General features: G+C 42.4%; 1 protein-coding gene across 2 annotated transcripts; it reads left to right on the top strand.

Moving 5' to 3' along the window:
• The first annotated feature begins 2157 nt into the window (after positions 1 to 2157).
• Positions 2158 to 4145, top strand: LOC136522749 (uncharacterized). 2 transcript variants are annotated; one of them, XM_066516560.1, is made up of 4 exons: positions 2158 to 2622; positions 2854 to 2962; positions 3071 to 3172; positions 3790 to 4145. In XM_066516560.1, exons 1-4 carry the CDS (start codon positions 2287 to 2289, stop codon positions 4083 to 4085), a joined length of 843 nt encoding a protein of 280 aa, XP_066372657.1. In that variant the 5' UTR covers positions 2158 to 2286; the 3' UTR covers positions 4086 to 4145. The 2 variants fall into 2 exon arrangements, with proteins under 2 accessions (XP_066372657.1, XP_066372656.1); XM_066516559.1 differs by having other exon boundaries at positions 2842 to 2962.
• The last annotated feature ends 22511 nt before the right edge of the window (positions 4146 to 26656 follow it).

The following is a 26656-nucleotide window of genomic DNA, read 5'->3' as shown; positions in this document are numbered from 1 at the left end:
TAACTTAAACATGTTTGTTTCTTCATTTTTGTGCATTTCAAGATCAAAGGGAAGCTTTTAAATAATGACCACTTATCTTAAGATGTTACCTTCATCATTGGAGCATGATGACACCCTGTGATGAAGGTTAGATGACTTATGGTGATCTTTTCTTCCTGCTTCCTTGCTTGAGCTGTTCATGAGCATCTTGTCTCCTATGTCGCACTCCTTCTTTCTCATTCTTTTGTCATGCCACTATTTTTTTGTTCTTTCTTTTATGGATCTCGGCACTTTATTTGGACCTTCTGCTCCTCTCATTCCTATCAGTGAGGGCTTCATGGCTTTAGGTCCATTGAGCAAGACCTCTTCTTGCATTTAGCTTTTCTTTGCACCATCCGATCCTGGAGATGAGGATATGGACAATTGTATGCTCTTATTCCATCAACCTTTTCTTGATTTTTGTTGATTCTTTGTTGATGAGTTGGGGTTCATTAGAGATGCAAACTCAAGTTCCTCCTTGATTGTCTAACGGCGTGGCGGAGAGTTATTCTTCTTTGTTTGTCAGTGATTCACCAGCCGTCTTGATGGTCAAAGAAGGAACTTCATTGGTACTTGCATGGAAGCTCCATCTTCAATGACTTAGGGATGTCTTCTTGTGATCATGGTTGTTCAGGGCCTCACAAGATATAGTCGGCAAACCATGGATGCACGCCATGATGTACTGGCATCTCATCATCTTGGTCCTTGTTGCCGACGTGCAAGCTGGTCCCTTTAAAGATGATGAAAGCAAGCATATTCTGGCTAATACATGGTGGGTTGCATCCTGCTTCTCATCAGCATCCTAGCTTGAGTCTTGGGAAGGTTTAATGCTAAGATGTCTTCGATGTTGCTCATGACCTATTGACTTGTTCATCCACTTTCTATGAGTGAGTGCTTTTATTACATATCTGTTTGATGGCACTCGTCTTCTTCCTCTTTGTTCTATTACTGAAGTGGCGGTTTGATTTGGGTTTGCAGGTTCATCCCAAACCATGAATAGGCATAGCATATATTCATTCTTTCCTGCAAATGTTAGTAGACACATACCCGAGGGAATACAATAAATTTAAAACACAGGTCGTTGTCCATAATTTTTTTGTGATTTTCCTCTATACTAATAAAAGGATGGTTTTAGGATTATCTTAGCATAGATTTTGTTTATCATGTTCTTATAGCAATTTTTATGTATTTGCTGCATTTTAGCATGGTTTAAGGCAAAAATAACTTGCAACAAAAGATAAGTGAATAAATCTTGATACTCACAGTTCTTCCCTCTATGAAGAATGAGATGTATCTTCTTTGCGCAAAGTTATTGGAGTTCATCACATGCATTGATCCATCTTTGATGTGAATTTATCTCTTGACTACACAGATTGAATTTAAGAGTTTTCTGCAGGGATTAGTCTAACAAAATATCCAGTGTCTACACAAGCAATTTTTAGTTCAATAATCAAACTAGACTCCATTTCTAATTCGATTAAGAGAGACTATTTGACCTAAGCGCCACGCTTAATTCAAACGCCAATAAAAATATGTGCAGTACTTCTAAACCAAAACTTACTATGACAAACAAAGATAGTATGAGAGCACTATAGATATTTATTCAAATAGAGATGAAAGAGCATGATTATGGTAAGATTTTTTTAAAAAAAATGCAAGTGGGATGGATATATGAACGGAACTAAAAATGCTGTGAATTTGATATGAGAAAATTTAAACTAAATGAGATGGATGCATGGATTATTTAAAGTAAACATACAGTGGAATGCAAAAAATAAAGGATAACTACTCATTAAGTTTAAAATCCATGAGCAAGATTATCTCACCTTTTTTATCATACTTACCACGACTCATGTGATGACATTTGTGAGCAGTGTAGTGTCTGTTTCTATCACTTGAGATATGATTTGATTTCTTATGACATCGACCTTTTTCTTCGATGTACACATGGTTAGAGAATCTACCATTACTCTTGCTTTCCAACAACATTTACTGATCCTTCCTTTGGCCACGTCGACACCTTCTTCTATCCGCACGATCTCGACTCCCTCACATCCGACGGCTCCGTCCCGCTCCCTCCCTCGCGGGCCCTCGGAGCCTTCACCGCCGCGTCCGCCCGCGTCGCCAGGGACAGCCGCGGGCACGACTTCCCTCGCGGCCCATCGAAGCCTTCACCGCCGTGTCGTACAGAGCAGGAAAAAAAAACGCCCATCCGGCTGCCGCCGGTGCCGCCAGGGACAGCCGCGGCCGCGCCTTCCCGTCCGACTCATGCCGCTGCTGCCTCCGCTTCTTGCCGCCTGCCGCCGCGTCTCACTCCATCTCCGACATCGCGCCAACCACCTCGCCGACACAGCCGCGGAGGGATGTAGCCCTTGGGTTCTGCCGCCGCCGCCCTTCTCCACCGGCTTCATGCCCACGCCGGTCGGACCTGTCGGAGGGCCAGCCCTTGCGCCACCTCCACCTCTGCGTCCGTCCTCTTCGGCCAACTCTGCCTCCGTATCGGCTGCCTGCCACGGTAGACCGGAGTTGCCCTCCATCTTCCGCTCCGCCGCCGCCGCCGCTGCGATCGGGCCTCCTCCACGTTCTTCCTCCTTCCCGTGCACGGTAAGCCCTTCAATCCCTGTTCCCTTTGGCCTTGCTGTCTTCTGCCTTCCAGTCGCTCGATGGAATGCCACACCAAAAAGAACTACCTGCTGCTTATGCAGCCGTTCAAGCTTCTGCAGCAGCTGTTCCCAGAGCGCTAAAACGGTCTCTTCATTCTTTGTTGCTAGGGACTTACAGATGAAATAAGTTCATGCTTTCTTCTATGATTTACTTATCCAGGCACTCTATCAGGCTGCTTATTGTACTGTTCGTCGCCCTCCCGCTTCCTGCGGAGTAGCTCCTTTAGTTATGGATACAGGCCGCAAGCGCAAGCCTACTCATGTAGATGAACCACATTTAGGTAATGTTGTTATTGCCAACGCTGGTAACTCCATTTACTTTGCCGATTCAGTGCTTGCCTTCGATAGCAATATACATAACCATTCGTTGATTTCCCTTTGTCACGTAGCTGCCCGTACCAGCGGACAACTACATGATGAACCTTCATGTAGGTCACCTTCAGATTTAGGAACGGCGGTCTCACAACCCCGGCTGGTCCGGCGACGGCTAGGTGATTCCACATTTAAATATTTAGTGCCCTGTTATGTTGCCGACTCTCTGATGTCAAATTTCAATTTTTCGCAAGGCATGCCCAAACTATTGTAGCCCTGCTGTTTCTATGACCTGTCAAATATTCTTTCTACTAACAGTTCAGTGGCTCTCCAAGACGATATACATGAATGGTGATGTCCCATGCTTTTTTTTATAGATTACCTGCAACCACATTGCAATAGACCAAGACACTGCAGTTAAGCAGGGAACCAAAATCGTGTGTAATATTATATATTGCCTGCACCTGCACCTGCACCTGGGGAATAGTTTCCTATGAGCGCCCTCTGAATACCAATTTTCTACCCGAGATTTCAACTCCATCCACTCCTTTACAGTGGTCCTGGCTCGTCATGATTACTTACTTAAATGACTTTGTGACATTTAGATGCTAAGTTCATTTTCTTCACATGCTAAAATATGGCACAACAATGTACAAGTATGAAACCTGAGTTTATTTGGTGATATTTTTACTCATTCGCAATTTTACAAAAATAGATTCCCCTTAAGCATATACATGTTTTTCTTTGCCTTCATGCTGTTTCAATTCATCTACATAAAACATTTCATGGATTGCAGGAAAGAACACCTCTGTGGCTTCCGATGTACTGCCTTCCAGCCTCAGTTTCATTGGTGCAACAAAAGAAGAAAGATGGCACAAAGGATTCTACAATGTGATAAAGCCATGTCTAATGCATTCGCCTGTAGCTATTAGCAAAGCACAAATCAGGCTGAATGCCCTCTTCATGTGTTTTCGTGTGCAGATTCTTAATTTCAATGCATTTCACGTGCTACAAGCCTGCAACCAAGGTCTGCATCTGATGAAAAACAAAAGGGTCACTATCCTTGATGTATACAAAAGTGGCCTCCAGTAACATTCATTTCTCTGTTTTCCTATCATTCGAAACCGCTCATTTGTTGCTACTGTGTTTTCGTGCTTCGATTCAGATCTTCCTAGCCTGCGCAACTGCGTGTGTCTATATATATATATATATATATATATATATATATATATATATATATATATATATATATATATATAACTACTACCCTATAGCTGGCTACAAAATAACTTATTCTGTAGCCACTTTGAGTTACGATAATTACTATGTTAATTTACGAGATTATAATAACTCCTTACTAAGTGGTTTACTATAACGTTATGGTAAATATCCCCATGTGTTATAGTAACTGAACTATCGTAAATATGTATTGACATTATCGTAAATTAGTATATAAAATTATCGTAAATGGAGGTGGCTATAGAATAACTTATTTTGTAGCTGGCTACTGAATATACTCTCCATATATATATATATATGATCTTGAATGCTTAGGCACCCTGGGTTCTTCAATGTTTCCTCTTTTCTTGTGGATACTCGCCGGAAGATCGAAATGATGTCTGTTGTCCTATCTATTCCACAATTCAACAGAACAGGGGTAATTTTACTAAAGATAGTGATAACTAGATTAGTAGACATCAAGCTCAATATTAAAATTTTTACGCTAATTTTTCTCATGCAACGGCGTCAGAAAGCTTGTTGGTATTTTTAGACGCACAGATAAATCCGCAAGCGTACGGATACTGCTATAGTTTTCACCCGGGAGTATTCTAAGGTATCGTAATTATCCACAGGGAAACAATAGTTAAAGAAGTTCATAGCTCACCATCATGTATGTGCTAACTAATATACCGACTAAACTAAAGTGGGGGTAAGTGTTGATAATGATAAGAGTTATGAATAATAACACACACATAAGAGAATTTCATGGTAAAATAAATGAGTAGTCTAGCTAAGTTGAGAAGACAACGAGTGAGTTCAAGGTTACTAAATACTTCTCTATTACTTTGGTTCCATAGGGTATAACTAATTCATGAGTAGATATAGTGATCATACACAATAACACTTTGGAGCAACAGTACATTTCCAACTCTCGAGGCGGGTGAGAAAGCGTAGTTGGGGGAAGACTGCCTAAAGCTCTACGAACACCAATCCGAACGTGGTGGATTACAACGGCTAGACAGAGCTATCATCTCTGGGGATACCACAACTAACCATAGGATTGGGCGCAATCTCGGGTAACCTATAGTCTAGACACCATGTCTATACTACGGATTACTACTCTAATCTCATATGCTAACTAAAGCACTCGATGCGAGCGGAGATCCCATGCTAAGGTATGATAACTATACTAACCATACACATGAAAGCCATAAAAGTAGATAGAGAAGATAACTATATTAAAACATAAGTCTTGCAAAGGTAAGATACAAAGAAATACCCGACCTTCGAAAATTTCCCTAGAACCTGAGCATGGCTCAACTCTCCCTAACTCTCAACTAGAGCTATTCTACTTCTACATCTTGAGAGCTTTGTGGAGATTTCTCTCTTTTGGTGTATCTTGATCTGAATGAGAGATGGCTCTCTATGGATTGATGGCCTCCTAGAGGGGGTAAAGGGCGCCTTATATAGGGGAGATGGAGTAGGGGGCAAGGCATTGCCACGTCATCGATCAACGTCAACTCCCTCGATCACCGTTGGATAAACTGACTTAAAACCGCCTTAAAATTAATGGTGTAGATCTTAGAAATGCATACGAGGCGGAGGAGAGTGAACGGGCTCCAAAGTGGGCCGGCCGGCCTAGGGGTTGGGCTGGCCGACCCACTTTCGTGGCGGTTAGGCCTTCCCCTCTGTCGGTGGGTCCTTGACTCCGTATTGAGTTGCCTTTTGCAGTTTTTGCGAGTTGAATCACTTATTGTCATCGGTTTGCTTGTTTGGAGTGTATGATAGTGGTCCTAGGGCTGTTTTCTAGATAAATTCTCATGCATACAAATATTCACCAAAACTTGTGGAATCCATTAGTTTAAACCCCTAGACCTATGGTGATGGAATTAAGCATGTATGTAGTATACGTTGACGGTTTATGATTGACATTAACAACCATCAACAAATTCCTCCAAGCTTATCCTTTGCCAGACCCTGAGCAAAGTTAAACTTGAACAATGGATCAGGAGTTGCTACAATGTTTTCACACCTCAAAAGTACACTTACGTTCAATCAAAAATTCTCCTCCAGATTAAAATAATCTGACTTAACTTTCAAACTTACCCATATTACCTTCAACCATGGGGCTTCTTAGCCTTCACTTGGGTCTTATGCAATTGAAAGACAAAACGATCAAGTCAAGCACTATGTCTCATGTTCTTTTGTGCAACAATATTCTAGAGGTTTTATAAGTTTTTCAAATAAAACTTAGAGATTCCTTTGTATGACATTCTCAGATCCCTCTATATGTGGTATTTTTGGACCTCACTCTCTAGTCTCTCTTTATATGTGGTATTTATGGATCCTCTCCAAGGCGTATCTTATTGTTGCCTTTTGTTCCTAAAGCCATTGTGGAGTTCATAGGTAGGGATAAAACTAGAGAGCATACTTGCAATGCTTATATTGTAAAGTCAAACAATGGATCCAAAGAGAAAAATGCCATACAATCAAATCAAGATGTGCATGTGTGTGGATGTATTTGGTGGATATATATATGGTAGCTAACCTAATTGTACTATGCTCCTTGAAAACATATCCCTCTCTTGAAACTTGGAAATATTTTTGTGAGAGAACAGGGGCTATCTATTCATCTCTTTTTTCAGGCGGGCATCTGAGTACCCATTGTTTTTAATATCTCAGACACTTGTCTATTTTTTTTCTTTTTTTCTTTCTTTTTTTTATGAATAACTTTTGCATAGCCCCATGTCTCTTTTTTGCAACAAAACTTTGATAGATAGCTTACAAGACCGAACGCATCAGAGCCAACGTCCGGTCCTCAGAATGTGGCCATGTGGCCCGCCTTCAAACTTGTGTCGCTCGATCTCAACGGTCAAGTCACAGTGTCCACACGGTTCAGTGACGACCGGACGCATTAGAGCAGGACCAGACGCAGCCGCCCAGCATCCGCTCGCACGCACGCCCATGCCAAAACCACAAAGATCGGACGCGCCATTAGTGATGACCGAACTCTCTACAACGTAGAGTTCGGTCACGACAATTTTTATACCGAGAGGTTCCAGAACCTATCTTTCGTGACCTGACGGGTCTGGTCAGGGGTGACCGGACGCAAGCCAGCGTCCGATGCGCTCAGCCACCTCTCCTGCGTGCCACATTAGTGAGACCGAACGCCAAACAGTGTTCAGCCTAAGTCTAGTCACTTTCCTTCTCAGAGTCCAGTCACAAGCCGAGGGCCACGCCTTCACTGCGTGCCCTGATTGGACGCAGGGTTAGGGTCTGGTCACTACCCGAGGCAGAGTCTGGTCCCTACAAAACTTCTCCTTTTAACCCCAAACTTCACCACCCTTGCTCAAATGTGCTAACCACTAAGTGTATCACCTTGTGCATGTGAGTTAGCATTTTTTCAAAGCATTTTCAAGGTGTTAGCACTCACTAGAATCTAAATGCATATGCAATGAATTAGAGCATCTAGTGGCACTTTGATAACCGCATTTCGATACTAGTTTCACCCCTCTTAATAGTACGACTATCGATCCTAAACACACTCACACCCACTTAGTGTCTTGAGTGCCAAAACAAAAAGCTCCTATCAAATATACCTTTGCCTTGAGCCTTTTTATTTTTCTTTTTCTTCTTTTCTAAGTCCGAGCACTTGATCATCACTATGGCCTCCACCATCATCATGATCTTCATCTATTTACTTGCTCCATCACTTGGATTGCACTAACATATATCATATTCACTTAGAGCCAAAGGTTAGTACCTACGGTTTCATCAATTCACCAAAACCAAACTAGAGCTTTCAGTTCTCAGTCATCAAATCTCATGGGTATTTGGGTGGCTCTGTCGACTCCAATGGTGAGTCACCTTCTCTTTGTGTATGACAACTTGTTGCTTTTCAAGGCGAATAGGGAGAATGCAGAAACTGTGAAGAATGCGATGGACTTATATTGTTGTGCTTCCGGACAGCAATTTAATTCAGAGAAATCATTGATTCACTTTGCTAAAGGGTGCAGCAACAATACTTGAAGTGAGATCAAGGGTGTTCTCCAAGTGGATAATGAGGCCTTGAGTGAGAGGTATTTAGGCATGCCGACAGATGTGGGCTCATCAGTCAAGGGTGCCTTTTCTTATCTCAAAGATAGGGTGTGGAAGAAAGTGCAGAGGTGGATGGAGCAGTGCCTGTCGGCTGGGGGCAAAGAAGTGCTCATCAAGGTCATCACCCAGGCCATCTCGACGTACTCGATGGTGTGCTTCCACCTCTCTCGGGGACTATGTAAGCATATTGATGGCCTCCTTCATGATTTCTGGTGGGGCGACAAAGAAGGGAATCAGAAAAAATTTTGGGTCACTTGGGACGATATGTCAATGCTAAAAGGTTTGGGCGGTCTTGGTTTTAGGAACATTGAGCTATTCAACCTAGCCTTGTTGGCACGCCAAACTTGGCGCGTTTTGCAGGATCTGGATTCTCTCAGTGCAAGGGTCCTCAAAGCAGTTTATTTCCCAACAACTGATGTGTTGGAAGCAGAGGTGGGTTCATCTCCATCACGGGTATGGAGAGCTATTGTTGATGGGATTCAAGTGCTATGCTAAGGTTTGATTTAGAGAATCAGGTCGGGTGCAACGATGAGGATCTAGGAGTCACCCTAGCTCCCTAGGGATGGTTTGTTGCAGTCTTTGCATCCGATGAAGGAGAATCTGCCACAGTGGGTTTATGATCTCATTGACCAGTCATCTCAAAGGTGGAATAGATAGATGTTGAGAGAGTTTTTCTCCCCTCTAGATTGGGAGATCATTGAGAATATCCCTTTGAGCACAATGCCATAGGATGACTTCTAGGCTTGGCATTATGAGAAGTCGGCATTTTTTAGTTCGCTCCGCTTACGAAATGCTGATTTGAAAGTGGGAGTCGACATCGGCATGGGTGGAAGAGAGACCCGATCGGTCAAATATGAAAGCACATGAAAAAGAATGGAGTGATCTATGGAAAATCAAAGTTCCATCGAAGATCCGTGTCTTTTTGTGGCGCTTAGCAAGGCAATCCGTCCCAACTGGGGATGTGGGACAACGTAGGAACATGGCACCTAATCGGGGTTGCACATTATGTGGTGGCATGGATTCTTAGAGGCATGCGCTTCTAGAGTGCAATCTAGCCAAGTGTGTGTGGGCTCTGGAGAGGGAGGAGACCACGGAGTTCATATGTCAAATAGAAACGTCGGATGCTAGAGCTTGGTTAGTTGAAGTGATGAAGGGGCTTAAGCATGAGGAGCTCACAAAGGGTGGTGGTTCGACTCTGGGCCATTTGGTATGCGCGACGATAGGTGTTGCACGAGAACCAATTCCAGAGCCTGTTTTTGACTCATAGCTTTGTGGAGCCTTTCATTAATGAGTTGGAATCTGTTATGCCGAAGAACAAGGAGAAGCCGACGGTGGGGAGTCCACCAGTGCGTTGGATCAAACCGCCAAGGGGTTTTGAGAAGATCAATGTCGACACCGTAATCTCTAAGAACTCGAGCATGGCTTCGGTGGCCACTGTGGCTAGGGGTGAAGAAGGCAACTTCCTAGGGGCATCGACACTGGTTCTGTAGGGATGCACTGATGCGGAAATAGCTGAGGTGGCAGCGTACCATGAGGGCTTGGCATTGGCTAGTGACCTTGGTCTCCACACTTTTCAGGTGGCAAGTGACTACATCAATGTAGTACGGAGCATCCATGGACAAGGTTTTGGGACACATGGCCCTATCATTCAAGAGATCAAGAGAAGGAAGGATGGATTCACAAGAGTGGAGTTCGTCCATGTAGGAAGAAACTCCAATTTTGATGCTCATTGTGTAGCTAGGAGCTGTGTTTTTTTGGTAGGAAGATATGTTTGGTTTGTTTTGCCACTTGATGGAGTTTGTACTTCTTATGCAGATATATAATGAAGGCCGACTCTTTGGCTCAAAAAAAGCTAGCTCACGTACGCACGGGCACGGGTCACACTGTTTAGAGCATCTACAAGAGTATCCTATTTTTTCCTCCAAAAGCATGTAGTTTTGTAACTCCTAAAAAGCTATTGGAAGAAAAAAATAAGGCCATCTCCAAGAGTTACAATAATCCACTCCAAAAATATAGAATACAATTTTACATTGGGAATCCTATATTATTCCTAAATTATTGTAACAACTTTTATATATTCCTTCTCTCTCATATATTTGCATTAGGAACCCTTTGTTACTCCTTATTCTTTCCCACACCCTTCCACCTATAGATTAATCGACCGATACACACGGGGAAAGGAGTATCCGTGTGACCGCTGACTACAAGCAAAGTTACGCGTGCCAGGGAGGATTTCCCAAGTGCGCAAATTTTAGGAGCATGAATTAGAAGTTGTTGGAGAAGGGTTTTTTCTCATCCTGCTAAAACCAAGGATTAGAAAGGGAAATAGGGTACTCTTGGAGATGCTCTTATGTGCGATAAGCTAAAGCTATTTTTGAAAATGATTGGTAAAAATGGTTTTAATGATAGTTGTATAATAATTTGTATTATCTTTGTAAGGAGAAATTAGAAGAAACTTTTTTTTGTGCTGACTCTTTGTTACACAAACGGGTCCGGCTCCTTTAAGCTCCTTATGATGAGCTATTTTTAGATAATTGTTTGATAAAACTAGTTATAACAATATTTCTAAGAGTCTTTCTAAATTTTAGTTTCTAAATTATCATTTAGTGAGTTATTCAAGTAAAAATCACTTCCTATATATTTGTATATACTCCAACAGTTTTCTATATCTTGTGTGCACTCTGGAGAGGCATCCTCGATCTTCATCTTTAGTTAGCGAAAAATCCAAAACAGGGAAATCTATATTTAGAGATTTAATTAAGTAAATCATTCAAGAGCTTTTTTTTACCAAAGTCTCTATTCTTATAAATTAGAAAAAATTTAAAAAAAATAGAGTTGCTCTAAGAGGCGTAAAAGATTGGAGCCAAAGCTGAAGCCCTGCCAAAAAGCCGAGGTGGTCGGCACTCGGCACCATCCTCAGGTCCAAGGTCCGAACACTGGGACAATTGGCGCGCCTGCTTCATCGCTGGTTATTAGAAGTAGAAGGTGAAAGGTCCTAATGGCTAGAGGGGGGGTGAATAGCCTAATAAAAATTTCTACAACAACACTTAACAAAAGGTCAGACAATTATGAGGCGAAGCAAGTGTTGCGCTAGCCTACTCAAAATGCAAGCCACCTACCACAATTCTAGTTTAGATAGAGTCAATTCACACAAGAGGTATGACACTACTCTATGTTAGTGTGCTCTCAAAGACTAACTAAAGAGCCACACCAACCAAGCAAGCAAGCTCTCACAACTAGTTACACTAAAGAGCTTGTCAACTAGTTTGCGATAATGTAAAGAGAATGATCAAGATAGTTATACCATCATGTAGAGAAGTGAACCAATCAATCACAAGGATGGATAACAATGAAGACCAATCACCTCGGAATCAAAGGATGAACACAATGATTTTTACCGAGGTTCACTTGCTTGTCGGCAAGCTACTCCTCGTTGTGGCGATTCACTCACTTGGAGGTTCACGCGCTAATTGGCTTCACACGCCAAACCCTCAATAGGGTGCTACACAACCAACACAAGATGAGGATCACACAAGCCACGAGCAATTCACTAGAGTACCTTTTGGCGCTCCATCGGGAAAAGGTCAAGAACCCCTCACAATCACCACGATAAGAGCCGGAGACAATCACCACCCTCCGCTCAACGATCCTCACTGCTCCAAGCCATCTAGGTGGCGGCAACCACCAAGAGTAACAAGCGAAATCCACAGCAAAACACAAACACCAAGTGCCTCTAGATGCAAACACTCAAGCAATGCACTTGGATCACTCCCAATCTCACTATGATGATGAATCAATGATGGAGATGAGTGGGAGGACTTTGGCTAGGCTCACAAGGTTGCTATATCAATGAAAATGGCCAAAGATATGAGCCACAGCCGGCCATGGGGCTTAAATAGAAGCCCCCACGAAATAGAGCCATTGTACCCCTTCACTGGGCACACTACGCTCTGACCGGATGCTCCGGTCCAACTGACCGGACCCTGGACTCAGCGTCCGGTCCACTGATGGATGCCATGTGTTACCAGCTTCAAACATTGTTCGTCAGTTTTCAACGGCTATGAAGCTGACCGGACGCTCCGGCAAAATTGACCGGACGCTGGAGCCTCAGCGTCCGGTCGAGTACAATAAGGGTCGAAAACTGGTTTTCCTCGACCAAACGCGTCCGGTCCACCTCGACTGGACACAGCCCAGTGTTCGGTGGTAAACCCTAGCCTCTGTACCGCCAGTCAACGCGACCGGACACAGAAGTCAGCGTCCGGTGCTTTTGGATCCAGCGTCCGGTCACTTGACCGACGCTGGCATCTCCTCTATTTTCACTTCTAACTTCTTCACCCTTGCTCCAATGTGCCAACCACCAAGTGTATCACCTTGTGCACATGTGTTAGCATATTTTCACAAACATTATCAAGGGTGTTAGCACTCCAGTAGATCCTAAATGCATATGCAATGAGTTAGAACATCTAGTGGCACTTTGATAACCACATTCCGATATGAGTTTCACCCCTCTTAATAGTATGGCTATCAATCCTAAATGTGATCACACTCTCTAAGTGTCTTGATCACCAAAACAAAATAGCTCCTACAATTTATACCTTTGCCTTGAGCTTTTTGTTTTTCTCTTTCTTCTTTTCAAGTTTTGAGCCCTTGATCATCGCCATGCCATCACCATTGTCATGTTATGATCTTCATTAGCTTCTCCACTTGAAGTGTGCTACCTATCTCATGATCACTTGATAAACTAGGTTAGCACTTAGGGTTTCATCAATTCACCAAAACCAAACTGGAGCTTTCAATCTCCCCCTTTTTGGTAATTGATGACAACCCTTATACAAAGATATGAATTAAAATTCAATTAAATCCATGTTGCTTGCCCAAGCATATTTACCATGTGTAAAAGGATATGGACAAGTTTCATGAACCCCAAATGATAGCAATTGCTCCCCCTACATATGTGCTAAGAGTTTGGATTGAAGCTTGCACATATGCTTAGATAGGAAATATAGGAGTCAATGTCTACCACATGATGCTAAGGTATAAGAGATGGACCTTTGAAGCGTGATACCAATCGGAGTGCATCATTATATCATTCTTAGCACCATGGTTAGCTTAATACCACTTGGAAACATACTTTAGAAAGATACCACTTGTAAAGACTTACTTGAAAAATGAAAATTATCTAGTGATGTCATTTCATCATTCAATCTTACAACTAACATTCATCACACAAGCATGGATGTTTAAATTTAATACTTGTGCCATGCAAGCAAACATATGAAATGCACATACAAATGCACCATACAAGTTCATGAGCTTGCTCCCCCTACTTGTGTGCTCAAAATTTTAGTTGATCCCTTTCCTTTTTCATATCTCTCCCCCTATGTCATATGTCAAGATATCTTTATATTTCTTTCCCTTTTTCACTATGTTTGTTTCTCTCCTCCTTTATCATCAATCACCATAAAGGTTCTAAATATAGATAGTATTGCTTGTAGGGTTGAGATTATCAATGTCAATCAATGGGGTGAAGATCATTTTCCTGAATTTGGTTTAGTCTAGATTATTTACCAAAGATATTTAACTCGGTTTGATCCAAGAACAAGCTTCTTCACACCTCCAAATAAGGGTTATCTTGTACCATGTTGAGTTAAACACTTATAGCTCATTTTCTAGATTAAACACTAGGTTTACAAGCCCACAAACATGTCATATGCTATCACTAGATCAAATCAAGTATAGAAGCAATAGTGATCCCATATAGACATCAAAATCATTTGATTTTCATGAATGAGCCTAATAAAATAGAACCACTTGAGAGGTCCTAATGGAATTAAAAATGTGACTAGATGCACTAATCATGTCCTTAGCAAAGATGTATGTCATGCCAATCAACTTTTACCTTGGATTGCTCGAAGGAGAGGCATGTCATATGAGTGGGGGTGCAGCAACACATATTTGAAAAATCCAATATGTTCAACTCATTCCTTAGCTTGCAAAACATTTTCTCATCCAATGGCTTGGTGAATATATCGGCAAGTTGATCTTCGGTTCCTACACTCTCAATGCAAATGTCCCCTTTTTGTTGGTGATCTCTTATGAAATGGTGGCGGACATCAATGTCCTTTGTTCTTGCATGTTGCACAGGATTATTGGTTAGCTTGATTGCGCTCTAATTGTCACATAGCAATGGCACTTTCTTGAACTTGATTCCAAAGTCACTCAAAGTGGCCTTCATCCAAAGTACTTGTGCACAACAACTATCGGCGGATATGTATTCGGCTTCGGCGGTTGATAATACAACACTATTTTGCTTCTTTGATGACCATGAAACAAGTGATCTTCCCAACAATTGACATGTGCCCGAGGTGCTCTTCCTTTCAACCTTGCATCCCGCATAATCCGAGTTGGAGTAACCAACTAGCTCAAACTTTGCTCCTTTGGGATACCACAAACCAACATTTGGTGTATGCTTCAAGTACCTCAATATCCTCTTTGTAGCCTTCAAATGACTTTCTCTTGGTGAGGCTTGAAATCTTGAACACATGCATACACTAAACATGACATCCGGCCTTGATGCGGTCACATAGAGTAGGCTTCTAATCATAGACCGATACAACTTTTGATCCACCATGTTTCCACTTGCATCACTATCCAAGTTGCCATTGGTTCCCATTGGTGTGCTAATGACTTTGCTATCAATCATTCCAAACTTCTTGATCATGTCCTTGATGTACTTGCCTTGACTCACAAATGTACCATTCTTTAATTGCTTGATTTGAAGACCAAGGAAGTAACTCAACTCTCCAATCATGGACATCTCAAACTCATTAGCCATCATCTTTCCAAACTCATCACAAAAATCTTGATTTGTTGATCCAAATATGATGTCATCTATATAGATTTGCAATACAAATAGATCTTTTCCAATCTTCTTGATGAAAAGAGTGGTGTCAACTTTGCCCATTGTGAACCCTTTAGAGAGGAGGAAGTCCCTTAATCTCTCATACTATGCTCTAGGTGCTTGCTTCAAGCCATACAATGCCTTCTTCAACTTGTACACATGGTTGGGCTTCTTGTCATCTTCAAAGCTGGGAGGTTGCTCAACATATACTTCTTCATTGATATAACCATTGAGAAATGCACTCTTAACATCCATTTGATAGAGCTTGATGTTGTGAGCACAAGCATAGGCTAGCAAGATTCTTATTACTTCCAATCTAGCAACCGGGGCATATGTTTCTCCAAAGTCAAGACCTTCAACTTGAGTATAGCCTTGTGCTACCAATCTTGCTTTGTTCCTTACTACTATCCCATCTTGATCTTGCTTGTTTCTAAAGACCCATTTGGTTCCAATCACATTGTGTCCCTTTGGTCTTTCTACCAATTCTCATACTTGATTTCTTGTGAAGTTATTCAATTCTTCATGCATAGCATTCACCCAATCAACATCCATCAAAGCTTCATCTATCTTCTTTGATTCAATGGATGACACAAATGAGAAGTGTTCACAAAATGATGCCAATCTTGATCTCGTTTGCACACCTCTTGAAATATCTCCAATGATTGTATCCAAAGGATGATCTCTTGCAATACTTGTTGGTTGGAGCAATGGAACTTGATTGCTTGCACTTGCTAGATCATTAGGTTGAGATGATGTACTAGCCACTTGATCTTGATCAATATCATGAGAGTCACTTGCACTAGCTTGATTTGTATCATCTTGCACATTTGAGTTAGAGAGCACTTGCACTTGATCATCTTCATCATCATTCACTTGCCTAGGCCTCAATTCACCAATATCCATGTTCTTCATGGCATTTGAAAGTTGAATGCCTCTAACATCTTCCAAGTTCTCATTCTCTTCTTGTGAACCCTTGGTTTCATCAAATTCAACATCATGAACTTCCTCAAGAGTACTACTATCCAAATTCCAAACTCTATATGCTTTGCTTGTAGTGGAATATCCAAGTAAGAATCCTTCATCACATTTCTTATCAAACTTGCCCAATCTAGTGCCTTTCTTCAAGATATAGCATTTGCAACCAAAGACCCGAAAATATGCAATGTTGGGCTTTCTACCATTCAAGAGCTCATATGGTGTCTTCTCTTTCAATCGGTGACAATAGAGGCGGTTGCTACAATAGCAAGCTGTGTTGATAGCTTCGGCCCAAAAGGATTGACTCACATTGTACTCACTAAGCATAGACCTTGCCATATCAATAAGTGTTCTATTCTTCCTCTCAACAAGGCCATTTGATTGAGGAGTGTACTTGGCCGAGAATTGATGTCTAATTCCAAATTCATCACATAACTCATCAATTCTAGTATTCTTGAACTCACTACCATTGTCACTTCTAACTCTCTTGATGGTTGTTTCAAACTCATTGTGGATGCCCTTGACAAATGATTTGAATGTTGCAAATACATCACTTTTGTCCACTAGAAAGAATACCCATGTGTATCTAGTGTAGTCATCCACTGTCACAAATCCATATTTATTTCCACCGATACTAGTGTATTGTGTTGGCCCAAACAAATCTATGTGCAATAACTCAAATGCTTTACTAGTACTCATCATGCTTTTCTTAGGATGGGTGTTTCCAACTTGTTTGCCGACTTGACAAGAGCTACAAAGCTTATCCTTTTCAAACACAACATCTTTCAAGCCTTTAACTAAGTCATGCTTAATCAATCTATTCAATTGTTTCATTCCAACATGACCAAGCCTTCTATGCCATAACCAACCCATGCTAGACTTAGTGAATAAGCATGTAGATAATCTAGCTTCACTAGCATTGAAATCAACCAAGTATAGATTCTCATATCTAAAGCCTTTGAAGATCAAGTTAGAGCCATCTACACTTATGATCTCTACATCATCTACCCCAAATATGCATTTGAATCCAAGATCACACAATTGAGCCACGGATAGCAAATTGAAGTTCAAGCTCTCTACTAGCAACACATTGGATATGCTCAAGTCATTGGATATTGCAATCTTACCAAGCCCTTTGATCTTGCCTTTGCCATTGTCACCAAATATGATACTATCATAACCATCATTGCCATTGGTGTTGATTGAGTTGAACATTCTTACATCACCGGTCATGTGTTGAGTGCACCCACTATCAAGAACCCAATGCCTTCCTCCGGCTTTATAATTTACTTACAAAAGAAGATCGATTCTTTTTAGGTACCCAAACTTGCTTGGGTCCTTGAAGGTTAGTTACTAAGCTCTTTGGAACCCAAATGGCTTTCTTCTTTGAGCCCATCCATGGTTTGCCAATGAACTTAGCCTTTACACCATTTGTACCCTTAGTAAGCATATAGCATGAATCAAGCTTAATGAAGGATACATTAGCATTTTTACTCTTGTTTTTGCATTCTTGCTCTTTGTGACCAACTTGCTTGCAACTAGTGCAAAACCGACCATTGTTCTTCACAAAACTAGTCTTGTGAGGAGCAAAGGCCGCCTTGCCTTTCTTGGGGGTATAGCCCAATCCCTCTTTGTAGAGAGAAGCTCTTTGGCTACCCAAGCACATAAGCAAGCGGTCCTCACCACCATAAGCCTTAGCTAAGGTGTGAGTGAGCTTAGTGACCTCCTTCTTGAGGTTCTCATTCTCAACCACTAGTGAGATGTCACAAGTGAGACCATCACTACTAGATGAGGTAGAAGTGGAAGTGCTACAAGAAGGGTTAGTAGGAGCAACAATGATAGGCATAGATAGTGATGTATCAATTAAATCACAAGTTACACCTACATCACAAGTTTCAACATGCTTCTTTTTATCTTGTTCATTAAGCAAAGTAGAATGAGCTTTTTCAAGCTTTTTGTGAGCCTTGTCAAGCTTCTCATGTGCTACCTCTAGCTTCTCATGAATTGCTTTGAGCTCATCAAGGGCTTGCTTAAGGGCTTTTACCTCCTTATTCAAGCTCTTGCATTCCCTTCTCTTAATGTCAAAGTGTTCTTTAGCATCTTCTAGCATGTCAAATAATTCGTCCTTAGTAGGTTCATCATCATCACTATCACTATCATTTTCATTTTCATGTTCATTATCATCAACATGTTCTTCATCACTTTCATCATCACAAGATTGTACCTTAGTGGCCTTAGCCATGAAGCATGATGAAGATTCGAAGAGAGAAGGCTTTTCATTGATGGCAATGCTTGCAAGAACCTTCTTCTTGGTGGTCTTGTGATCATCACTATCATCATCATCATCACTTGAGGAGTCATCACTATCCCAAGTGACTACATATGAACCACCCTTCTTCTTCTTGAAGGCCATCTTGTCCTTCTTCTCTTTCTTTTCCTTCTTGTCCTTCTTCTTGTTCTTCTTGTTGTCATCATCATTGTAGCTATTATATGGACATTGAGCAATAAGATAATCTTTGCTTCCACACTTGAAGCACCTTCTTGACTCTTCTTTGTTCTTGGATGAAGACTTCTTTCTTCTAGCACGATAGCCCTTCTTCACCATGAACTTGCCAAATCTCTTGACAAAGAGAGCCATCTTCTCATCATCATCATCATCCCATGAATCATCTTCTTCACTTGATGTTTCTTGCTTGGCTTTGCCCTTGGATGATGTGGCCTTGAATGCCACGCTCTTCTTCTTGTCATCCTTCTTCTCATCTTTCTTCTCCCTCTTTTCTTCCTTCTCATCATCATCTCTATATGTATCATCGGTCATGATGTCTTCCAACACTTGGTTTGGTGTCATGGTGTCCAAACCACTCCTTATTAGAATAGTGACCAATGTACCAAATCTTGAAGGCAAACATCTCAAGAACTTGTGGGAAAAGTCCTTGTCCCTCACCTCTTCACCAAGTGCTTTGAGATCAATGACAAGCACTTGAAGCCTATGAAACATCTCCGGCACACTCTCATCCTCCTTCATCTTGAAGCTTGCAAACTTCTCTTTGAGAATGTATGCCTTTGCACCCTTTACGGCTTGAGTGCCCTCAAATGATTCTTCCAACTTCTTCCAAGCCTCATGAGCCATCTCAATATTCTTGATTTGCTCAAATGTTCTTTCATCAATTGCATCATGAATAGCACTTAGAGCAATATGATTGTTTTGAAGAAGCACTTCTTTGGCGGCGGTGGGATTCTCCGGATCTCCAATCTCAATTTTGGTTTCCACCACCTTCCACACCTTTCTATTGATTGACTTGATGTGTGTGGTCATCTTTGACTTCCAATAAGGATAATTTGAGCCATCAAATTGGGGTGGCTTCTTGGTGTTGTTAATTTGAGCCATTTTTACACCGAATGTTGTTAAGCCTCAAATCACGGTGACCTCAGCTCCGATACCACTTGAAAAGTCCTAATGGCTAGAGGGGGGTGAATAGCCTAATAAAAATTTCTACAATAACACTTAACAAAAGGTTAGACAATTATGAGGCGAAGCAAGTGTTGCGCTAGCCTACTCAAAATGCAAGCCACCTACCACAATTCTAGTTTAGATAGAGTCGATTCACACAAGAGGTATGACACTACTCTATGTTAGTGTGCTCTCAAAGACTAACTAAAGAGCCACACCAACCAACCAACCAAGCTCTCACAACTAGTTACACTAAAGAGCTTGTCAACTAGTTTGCGATAATGTAAAGAGAGTGATCAAGATAGTTATACCGCCGTGTAGAGAAGTGAACCAATCAATCACAAGGATGGATAACAATGAAGACCAATCACCTCGGAATCAAAGGATGAACACAATGATTTTTACCGAGGTTCACTTGCTTGCCAGCAATCTACTCCTCGTTGTGGCGATTCACTCACTTGGAGGTTCACGCGCTAATTGGCTTCACACGCCAAACCCTCAATAGGGTGCCGCACAACCAACACAAGATGAGGATCACACAAGCCACGAGCAATTCACTAGAGTACCTTTTGGCGCTCCACCGGGGAAAGGTCAAGAACCCCTCACAATCACCATGATCGAAGCCGGAGATAATCACCACCCTCCGCTCAATGATCCTCGCTGCTCCAAGCCATCTAGGTGGCGGCAACCACCAAGAGTAACAAGCGAAATCCGTAGCGAAACACAAACACCAAGTGCCTCTAGATGCAAACACTCAAGCAATACACTTGGATCACTCCCAATCTCACTATGATGATGAATCAATGATGGAGATGAGTGGGAGGACTTTGGCTAGGCTCACAAGGTTGCTATGTCAATGAAAATGGCCAAAGATATGAGCCACAGCTGGCCATGGGGCTTAAATAGAAGCCCCCATGAAATAGAGCCGTTGTACCCCTTCACTGGGCACACTGCGCTCTGACCGGACGCTCTGGTCCAACTGACCATACCCTGGACTCAGCGTTCGGTCCACTGATGGACACCACGTGTCACCAACTTCAAACGTTGTTCATCAGTTTTCAACAGCTATGAAGTTGACTGGATGCTCCGGTAAAACTGACTAGACGCTGGAGCCTCAGTGTCCGGTCGAGTACAGTAAGGGTCGAAAACTGGTTTTCCTCGACCAGACGCGTCCGGTCCACCTCTACCGGACACAGCCCAGCGTCTAGTGGTAAACCCTAGCCTCTGTACCACTAGTCAATGTGACCGGACGCAGAAGTCAGCGTCCGGTGCTTTTGGATCCAGCGTTCGGTCACTTGACCGACACTGGCATCTCCTCTGTTTTCACTTCTAACTTCTTCGCCCTTGCTCCAATGTGCCAACCACCAAGTGTATCACCTTGTGCACATGTGTTAGCATATTTTCACAAACATTATCAAGGGTGTTAGCACTCCACTAGATCCTAAATGCATATGCAATGAGTTAGAACATCTAGTGGCACTTTGATAACCGCATTCTGATACGAGTTTTTCTCCTCTTAATAGTACGGCTATCAAACCTAAATGTGATCATACTCTCTAAGTGTCTTGATCACCAAAACAAAATAGCTCCTACAATTTATACCTTTGCCTTGAGCTTTTTGTTTTTCTCTTTCTTCTTTTCAAGTTTTGAGCCCTTGATCATCGCCATGCCATCACCATTGTCATGTTATGATCTTCATTAGCTTCTCCACTTGAAGTGTGCTACCTATCTCATGATCACTTGATAAACTAGGTTAGCACTTAGGGTTTCATCAATTCACCAAAACCAAACTGGAGCTTTCAGAAGGGCCAAGCAAAGCTAGCCCAAATCAATCTCACTCAGCAGCAGCATTGTAGCACTTTGATGAGGGTCCCCAACACAAAATGGCCCGCCAGTGAACAAGGAGCGGCCCATGCGTGGCCCGTGTGGGACTGCGTGGGACTCTCAGGGCTTGTTTGGTAGGTGACCTGAAGGTAGTTAGGCCTACAGGCTAGGCCCAGACCAGCCATAGCATGGCTGACATGGTGCAAGGCCCCTTATTTTGTGGCCTGTACCAATCTGACTAGGACCAAAGAAGATTGTGTTTGATTCCATAGTTGGGAGCTAGACCCAAGGCCAACTACCACCAACTGCCATTCCTAGATCTTGTGTGATCCCTAGCCAGGCTAGCAACCATGGAGAGCAGCCAACAGAAATCAACAGATATGAGATAGATAAGAGTAATGCAACATCACATAACCAACAGGCCTCAGACTAATTAGGTAAATAAGCATGGAGTCATAGCTACTCTAAGTTTACAAAAGTACCAATGAAGCAAGGCAAAATAACAACATCAGCAGTCCTTGAACAACACAAAGGAGATAGGTAATAGAAATGGAAGATAGAAATCAGTAAGACACAACAGCAACTCATCCATCATGTAGTTGTAGTCATCATAGGCCTAAGTGGGGCAGTCATAGCTGCCAGTTTTGCCCCCCTTCATCCATAGTCCAACCATCAAGATAATAAGTGAGGTGATTATCACCTTCTTCCACCAACCAGCCTTACCATTACCATCAGAAGGAGGAATGATTGGAGCAAAAGCATCATGAGGGACAGGATCATAGGGGAGGGGACGTGCTGCTCCATGAGATGGATGGACATCTCTCATGGCTGCCTGAAAATCTCTAACAGTCTGGTCATAGTTGCTATACTTCTTGTATATAGCATTTCTCACCCCCAAGAACATGCTTACTGCACTCCTGCCAACTCAGGTAAATCCCAGGAGCCTTCCCATTGAAAACAACATAGTACGTTGTCATTTTTGTGAAATTAAACAGTGGTTTAGCCTCAGTCAAATGTAAAGCATGAAACTAGCCATGAGTGTGGAACTTGAAGATCTACGATTTGCGGTGAAACAAATTGTTGATCTTAAGTCCCCCACTGATGACCAGCATCATCAAGTTCATGTGTAAGAGAATTGACATCACAGGCATTGTAATAAAAGGTTGGTCTTAGCTTTAGAATGTGGTGGTGTTCTTTCAGTTCAAATCATTGGTGGCTGCCATAAAAAATAAAAACCAGTAGTGTAGCAAATCCAAGCTCATGGTTGCCAAGGAATCCATGTGCACATCCATACACTGCCATCAGCACAAGAAAGAAGGGTTGTTGCTAGGGTATGGATGTGTCACATGGATTTGTTGACATACATGACAAATCAAAATAATCAAGTAAATAGCGCACGCACCAAACAAGTGCAAATCTAGGGTCATGACTGCTATCGAACCCTATTGTGCACATCCATTCATTGATAGCAGCATAAGATACAAGTTGCTATTGATAAGTGAATGGATGGGCACACATAGAGTTCCATGGTAGTGATGAAAAACATGAAGAACTAATTCAACAAGGCAGCCACCTCATCAATATGTTGTTTGCATCATAGGCCTTATAGATTTCCCACAGTTACCACCAATCAAAAGAAACAAAACCAACAGGTCATAAGTAATAGACATAAACTTTGGCCATGGGACACAGCCATGCAATAGTAGCAGCATCATTTGTTTATGCTGCTACCACTGTATGACTGAGTTTCATGGCCAAAGACAAGGTAACAGTGATAGATGATGTAGTAAATGGAGCCAAAAGAATAGAATCCAACAGAAATAAAAGAAACCATGAATAGTACCAAATAGAGCAGCCAATAGATGCCACTAATAGTGCATTACAGATACTAGTATAGCCTCACACATGTAGGCTCAAATAAGGTCCATCTTGCTTAATGTTACCTATAGTCAGCCACCCTCCAACTACACTAACCCAAAAGGACAAGTGTGAATCAGCCAACTAAGCTGCACAAAAGCTACACCTAGGTGTGTACAAAAGGTAAGAGAGTGGGCAAGGGAGATGGAGGAACTATACATCTCAACAGTCAACCCCATCTTTACCTTGTTGTCCTAATTGGACAGAACTACATATAGTAGTTCTTGGCTAGGTAGTTCCTCAGCCAAATGTCCCTATGGCTGGTTGCCATCTTTACAAAGCCTATGGCAATGGCCTTGTTTTCCAGCATGTAGGTGTAGGTAACAATAAGGGCTTCAGTGGAGAAGCCCTGCATCTCCATGACTATAGGATAGAGGTCTGGATCCACATGTGCAGCACCTATCTCCCTAGGTGCATTGGCAACATTGTTGACAGCATCAGACATGTTGGTCAACAAGAGCATCTCATCCTCAGTGAAGTTCCCTATGGGGATATGACCCCCGATATCCATAAGACAAGACATGGGCTGCACCATTAGAGGTGACCCAGCCCACAAGATCAAGACGTGCACGACACTGGTCGACGTGCACCGCAAGATATTGTATAGTACCAAATAGGATACTTTCCTTGTAACCCTATCCCTCCAGAGTATATAAGGAGAGGCAGGGGTCCCCTAGTCCACATCTACATACATCTCATATTCAATACAATACAACAAAGACATAGGACGTAGGGTATTACGTCGGTAAGACGGCCCGAACCTGTCTAAATTGCTGTCTCTACGCCTTGTGTCACCATCCGGTTCCTATCACGCGCACCTCCACCGATCAATCTACCTTCGTGGGATACCCCTTGGAGGACTGCCGAGCATCTTTTGTCGACATTCCCTCTCTTCCTCTTCCCACCCACAGTAGAATGTAGCAGCTCTGTGGCCTTGCTGCCCACACCAACCTCAATGGTGGTCTTCTCCTCAGGTACATGGTGGAAGGCAAAGCCCTCAACCTTAGCAACTACACTATTAGCTTGGTTGACCCCAAGGGCCTCACCAAAACCAAGTGCATACCTACTAGTGGCCAGAGAATGCCCAAATATGACCTCCATCTTAGAGTAGAACCTTATAGGACAGTTAAGGAACTCTGCATCCTTAGGGTGGTCCTGCAGTAGGGGATACAGTTGCAGATGAGGTAAGATAGGTAAGACAGGTAAGACATAGTGGCATGGTTAGCAACTTAAGTGTTCTACCTTGCAATATCCTAGGTAATGCTCTCCATCAAGCATGATTGCATTGACATCACTGTCCCACAAGACTCCAATAAGATCTTTTAGCTTATAGATCCTAGACCATTTTTGCCTCCACTTCCTCAAGTGGTTGTACATCTGAGTTGGGCTCACTGCATCCCCATTGTAGTCCTTAAGACACTTGGGCCTAGTGCCATCACTAAGCAACTAGGCCATCCTCCTAAGTACAAACCTAGAGGTGTTGTTGTTCCACCTCATGGGCCCAGCAGCTGCACCATCAGCAGCAGGAGCTACTTCAGCCCCAACAACCTCAGCCATGACCTCAGCAGTAGCCACAAACCAACCCTCAATAGAAAGCACATCAATAGGAGCTAAAGCCATCCTATTTAGTTAACCAATGAAACATTAACATAGTATGGATGTCTCTCATGGTCACAACTTTGACAAAAAATCCATAACCAGCAATAGAGTATCCATAAAGCCATAACAGTAAGAACAACATACAGTATTGAAGCTCATTGGTCTTAGCCTTGTCTAATAATTATTACAACAGAAGTACACAAACCACATGTTCCATACCAGGGTCAACAAACTAAGTTATACAAGAATAAACATGCATGAATTAGGTCCTAAAGGTACCCCTACCCTCCCACATTGCAGTACAGATGGCATCCCTCCTAGTGGACATGACATTAGAGTATTGAGACAGCACCTCATGGATAGGCTGAGAATTAGGCTAGTTTGGTGGCAACCAGTCCTATGGTGGCACTACTTGGTCCTTGCCAAAGCCTAGAATCCAGTTGTGAAGAATGCAACAGGCTAGCACAAGCTTGACATGTGTCTTGTAAGGGTGGAATGGCTTGTTGTCTAAAATACAAAATATGTTCTTTGAAGCCCCAAAAGCCCTCTCAACTGTGACCCTAAGTGAGGAGTGTCTCAAGTTGAACAATTCCCTTGCATTAGTTGGGTGGTTTCTATTCTCATACTCAGACAGATGGTACCTCACCCCCTGTAGGGAGGGAGGAAGCCACTGCGGTAGGCATACCCTACATCTATAAGGTAGAATTGCCTACAAGTGCACCAAAGATGCTATTGGTGAATTTCTATGACATTGTAAGGACATAAGTTTAGTGGACAGTTGGTTTTAGTTATCTTTAGACACAATGAACCCATCATTTCTCTCAATGGCAACAGCAAGGATGAGGGCATCATGTGCTGAGCCCTCCTAGCCAGCCAATACATAAGTGAACTTCAAGTCAAAGTCCACAGCAGCCATCACATTTTTAGTGGGGTTAGCTTTCCTACCCCTGAAAGCATGTTGCATGTGTCTAGGCACCCTAGCCAACACATGGGTGCCATCAATGGCACCAATATAGTCCTAAAAAAAGGTGTAAGTGGGATAAGTGCATTGGTTCACACCTACATTGAGTTATGGCTTAACAGTTAAATATACAGTTACCTGCATGTAAGGGTTCTACCTATGGCTCTCAAGGATCTTTGGATGTATGCCAAGTGTAGGATCTTTGGATGTATGCCAAGTGTAGGAGGCTTAATCATTTCACTTCTAAGCTCACCAACAGCATACAAAACCTTGTGGAAGTGCCTATGAACAGTCTCAATTGACCTCCTAAAGGATTGGTGAACCACAATAAACCTTTGGTTGTGTCCAACTACATGAAGGAACATAGCAACCTGCTCCTCAACTATGCACCTAGCCTTTTCTGGTACAATCCCCCTATTTTTAAATAGGTTACACAAAGCATAAAAAGGAGCTCTGGTCATCCTTAACATGGACAGACACTCTGCATCTGTGGAGTTGTAAATGGCTTGCAGGGTCTGCTTCCTATGCTGCTCAGCATCACTCCTAAGATGATACAACAGTGCTCCTAAGCCTAGTGACAACATAAGACACCATAACAACTACCAAGACAGCAGCTTGATTGGCCATCGGTTCATGGTTTTGGGCTGGATCCATCTACATGCATGAACATTCAAGGAAAACACAGTTCAGTTGACCCTAGCTAGCCTCAACATGGA

This window comes from Miscanthus floridulus, chromosome 18, assembly GCF_019320115.1.
Source record: "Miscanthus floridulus cultivar M001 chromosome 18, ASM1932011v1, whole genome shotgun sequence".
In the NCBI taxonomy this organism is placed as follows: domain Eukaryota; kingdom Viridiplantae; phylum Streptophyta; class Magnoliopsida; order Poales; family Poaceae; genus Miscanthus; species Miscanthus floridulus.
Note: the sequence above shows the minus strand (reverse complement) of the source record. Positions and strands in the feature narration are given on the sequence as shown.

Bases quoted from the DNA above. Each gene is read 5' to 3' on its own strand.
- LOC136522749 (XM_066516559.1), top strand. From the start codon at position 2,287: ATGCCGCTGCTGCCTCCGCTTCTTGCCGCCTGCCGCCGCGTCTCACTC. The intron at 2,623-2,841 runs GTAAGCCCTTCA...TTACTTATCCAG, and splicing joins CTTCCTCCTTCCCGTGCACG to GCACTCTATCAGGCTGCTTA. The intron at 2,963-3,070 runs GTAATGTTGTTA...TTTGTCACGTAG, and splicing joins TGTAGATGAACCACATTTAG to CTGCCCGTACCAGCGGACAA.